General features: G+C 36.0%; 2 protein-coding genes across 2 annotated transcripts; one reads left to right on the top strand and one right to left on the bottom strand.

Annotated features, from left to right (window-relative positions):
• The first annotated feature begins 230 nt into the window (after positions 1-230).
• Positions 231-2,332, top strand: LOC135146405 (GTPase Obg-like). Its single transcript, XM_064078572.1, has 13 exons — positions 231-318; positions 373-440; positions 510-621; positions 815-931; positions 993-1,063; positions 1,124-1,193; positions 1,263-1,325; positions 1,378-1,449; positions 1,506-1,625; positions 1,676-1,789; positions 1,843-1,886; positions 1,942-2,068; positions 2,124-2,332. The coding sequence occupies exons 1-13, from the start codon at positions 288-290 to the stop codon at positions 2,330-2,332; spliced, it is 1,218 nt and encodes a 405-aa protein (XP_063934642.1). The 5' UTR covers positions 231-287.
• On the bottom strand, positions 2,029-3,055 carry LOC135146406 (uncharacterized). Its single transcript, XM_064078573.1, has 5 exons — positions 2,961-3,055; positions 2,846-2,902; positions 2,657-2,791; positions 2,477-2,599; positions 2,029-2,429 (listed from the first exon to the last, which is right to left on the bottom strand). Exons 1-4 carry the CDS (start codon positions 3,030-3,032, stop codon positions 2,492-2,494), a joined length of 372 nt encoding a protein of 123 aa, XP_063934643.1. The 5' UTR covers positions 3,033-3,055; the 3' UTR covers positions 2,029-2,429; positions 2,477-2,491.
• Positions 3,056-3,321: the final 266 nt, after the last annotated feature.

Below are 3,321 nucleotides of genomic sequence, written 5' to 3' on the forward strand. Positions count from 1 at the left end.
TTAAATTACAGCGTGAGTATAACTATTGCTATAAGTGTTACATTACTAAAATAAATAGTTACAATTTGTTAATCGGTGTGGATAATAACTACAATTTAGCAATCCTAAAATTGAAAAATTAACTGGTGGTGGAAAGTGGTTTAAAGCCTTTAAAAAGAGTACGCTCCTTTGTGGCTCAGGAAATGAAGCATTTATTCAAGTTGAGTTAGCTTAGAGTACTTCTATACCCTTCTTTTTAAAGCCAGCGTCTTGCACTATTATCAACGTCTTAAAATTCTCTATTATTGATGATTGGAAAATTAGTCTTTGTCTTTAAGGGTCTGTAAGAGTTTAATCCTTATAGTACTTTTTTTTATTTATCAAAGTATGTAGTGCCTTCATTATTGCCCTGCTGTCGATTTTTAGGCGTAGCTAATGCATATAATCTTGCCGCAAAAAATGTATTTATTTTTATTAAATTTGTTAATTTTCAATCTTTTGGTATCTTACTACTTAATTTCATATAAAAGAATAGAAGATTCATCGATTATAAAAGAATTGTTGTCCGTTCAGGGAAGGGCGGCGATGGGAGGTGCAGTTTCGCTTCTATTAAGTACAAAGAATTTGCCGGCCCTGACGGAGGTTTCCCTATATTATGTAGTAAACCGTTTTGAAGCTGTTACAAACTTTGCTGATACAAACTAACTATTATATTTATAAAAACATATTTTAAAATTAGATTTTACGCTTGAACTATTATTAACTAATAGTTATGAAATTGACTTTTTTTATGTTTAAATTAAGTTTGCTAACTAATTGCGTATTTTTCTACTAGGCGACGGGGGAAAAGGAGGGGATGTTATACTCAGGTGTGAAAGTCACCACCACGACTTAAGTCACTTGAAAACTTTGAACTTTGCAGAGGCGGGGGCTCCAGGGGGCTCCAGTTTTCGTTAGTTAGAAATATAGGACTTTTTATAAAACTATTGACTTTTATTTTATTTCTACAACAGGAAAGGGGGCGGCTGGAAAAAGCGTTGTGATTCCTCTTCCTATAGGCACCCTTCTTATGAACGAAAACTCTGTAAAGCATAAAGTTGATCCGCTGTCTACATTTTAGAGTAACTGTAATGTTTATATACAGGAAATCCTCTTCGATTTTACTGAGGCAGGTCAAGAGTACTGCGGAGCCCTCGGAGGACTGGGAGGTTTTGGTACAGCCAATTATGATCTGTCAATCGGGTTAAAAGAATTGCGTCCCCTGAGCTATCAACTACCAATAGGAAACACTTGTTTTAAATCAGCAACGAATCAGGCACCTCGTTCAATTACCCTGGGGCAGCCGGGTACAGCTCTGCGCTTTCTCCACTGACCTATTATAATGTTTTGCTATAAAAGCCGTAGAACACGTGTATTTTCTGGAGCTGAAGAGTTTGGCCGATGTGGGACTGGTTGGTTTTCCTAACGCCGGTTCTCTACTTTCTTTTTTTTTAATGCGCACGGTTATTATTTATGAATAAAAAAAGGAAAGTCGTCGTTACTAACAGCTGTTTCCTGCGCGCACCCGAAAATCGCGCCGTATCCCTTCACAACGTTGAATCCGCATATCGGCGTAATCGACTATTCTGATCATTACAGAATTTTAAGTAATAAATATATAACTAAATTTAACACATGGATTTTTTATGATTCACAGTGGCGGATATTCCCGGTCTTATTAGGGGCGCTCACGAGGATGTCGGCCTCGGACATAAGTTTTTGAGGCATATCGAACGCTGCAAGATGATTGTTTATATAATCGATGCTGCAGGTTTCACCAGATATATAACTTGGGTTGTTCCATGGCTTTGTTACTGCGTCCAGGAGTCGACTGCAGGAATCCTGCTGACGATCTCAAGGATCTTCAGGTATTTTTCTTTCTGGTAGTGATGATATTTACAATTAATATAATGAACGGAGAAGACAGAATTAAGATTATTTAAGCCCGAAATGTTGGAAAAGCCTTCTCTTGTAATCGCTAACAAAATGGACTTGGCATCTACAAAAAACCTAGAAAGCATAAAGAGCTCTACATCCCTCGACGTGATTGGTAGATAATATTGTTGAAGTCTCCCTCAACTCCTGTTAGTGCTTTAACTCTACAGGTGCATCAGCTAAATGTGCTTGTCAAATAAAGCGAAGCACCATGAATGCTCCCCAAAAAAGTTATCAGAGCTTTGCTGGATACGAGATAAGTCACGTGACAAACGCTATTAGAATGACTTTGGAAAAAAAGTGCAACTACACCCTTAACAGGCAGCTTCGGGCCAATCGAAATATGACCTCTTTTGATATTGATTACACCAAATTCTAGTAGAAGGGCCGCGGTCGGGGCCACCTCCAGCCCTTTCTTCGCCTATTCTGAATAACTTTCTTGCGTATACAAAATACAATCTGCATTTTTTAATAAACTAAATACAATCATAAATGTATTAATAATATTATAAACTTTTTTTACTTTAGCTAAAAGTTTTTACAACGGACCAAACTGTTTTTCAACAAGAGCCGCTGTATGTTCCGGAGAGGTGACCGCGTGTCCAATGGTCTTCTTGCTGCAAAAGAGCTCGTGGTCGTTTCCTCCCTGTTCCTCCCTTGAAACGTAAAAAGTTTTATTTAAAAAAAAACTGTAGACTAGCACCTCCTCCGATTTGTCTCCATAAAAATGGATGAAGCGAAAGTCGTGCTTCTGGAGATGCCTTAGACAGAAGGTCTTATCCCAGCCAACAGGAAAGCAGTCAAAGCTAATCTGTCCTCCAATAGAAAACTGCATATCCTATAATTTTTTTATTTAAGATTTTGAAATAAAAAAAAACTTTATGCAGCGCACCATCTCCGGAAATTTGTGTTGTAAGTCGGTAATCATGGTTTCGCGGATGCGATGAACCTACTTGGATAATTATTAAGTAAAAAAATTAAGATCTGATAATAGTTTTTATTAAAACCTTATCATATTCGTGAAATTCAAGTCTTTCCTTGTAAGAACAGTTACGACCGATTGGGCTAATGTTGATCATCCCGTTGCGAAACTCAATAAAAGTACCGCTATAATTAGAATTGGTTTTTCAAAGTGAGGCAGATACATACGTACTAAATGTTTAAATTACTTACTGAAAGTTATCTAAGCAAGCACTATTATAATTAAGTAATTCAAATACAATAAGAATATTTTAAAAAAAATATATTTATAAGTATATAATAATACTACAAAGACACAAATATATTGCTTATAATAATCACTGTATTTACCAAAAACTTTTTAATAATAAAAATAAAAAGCTAACTTAACTTTTAAAAGAAAATGAG

Source organism: Zophobas morio, unplaced genomic scaffold, assembly GCF_036711695.1.
Source record: "Zophobas morio isolate AGI-343-1 ecotype UQ-CSIRO unplaced genomic scaffold, CSIRO_AGI_Zmor_V1 ptg000227l, whole genome shotgun sequence".
Taxonomy (NCBI): domain Eukaryota; kingdom Metazoa; phylum Arthropoda; class Insecta; order Coleoptera; family Tenebrionidae; genus Zophobas; species Zophobas morio.

What these genes read in the sequence shown, in the direction of transcription:
- LOC135146405 (XM_064078572.1), top strand. Translation starts at nt 288, where the DNA reads ATGATTGGAAAATTAGTCTTTGTCTTTAAGG. An exon ending in ATTAGTCTTTGTCTTTAAGG is followed by an intron (nt 319 to 372) that starts GTCTGTAAGAGT and finishes CAAAGTATGTAG; the next exon opens with TGCCTTCATTATTGCCCTGC. An exon ending in TGATCATTACAGAATTTTAA is followed by an intron (nt 1,626 to 1,675) that starts GTAATAAATATA and finishes TATGATTCACAG; the next exon opens with TGGCGGATATTCCCGGTCTT.
- LOC135146406 (XM_064078573.1), bottom strand. Translation starts at nt 3,032, where the DNA reads ATGATCAACATTAGCCCAATCGGTCGTAACTGTTCTTACAAGGAAAGA. An exon ending in AATTTCACGAATATGATAAG is followed by an intron (nt 2,903 to 2,960) that starts GTTTTAATAAAA and finishes TTATCCAAGTAG; the next exon opens with GTTCATCGCATCCGCGAAAC. An exon ending in AACACAAATTTCCGGAGATG is followed by an intron (nt 2,792 to 2,845) that starts GTGCGCTGCATA and finishes AAAAAATTATAG; the next exon opens with GATATGCAGTTTTCTATTGG.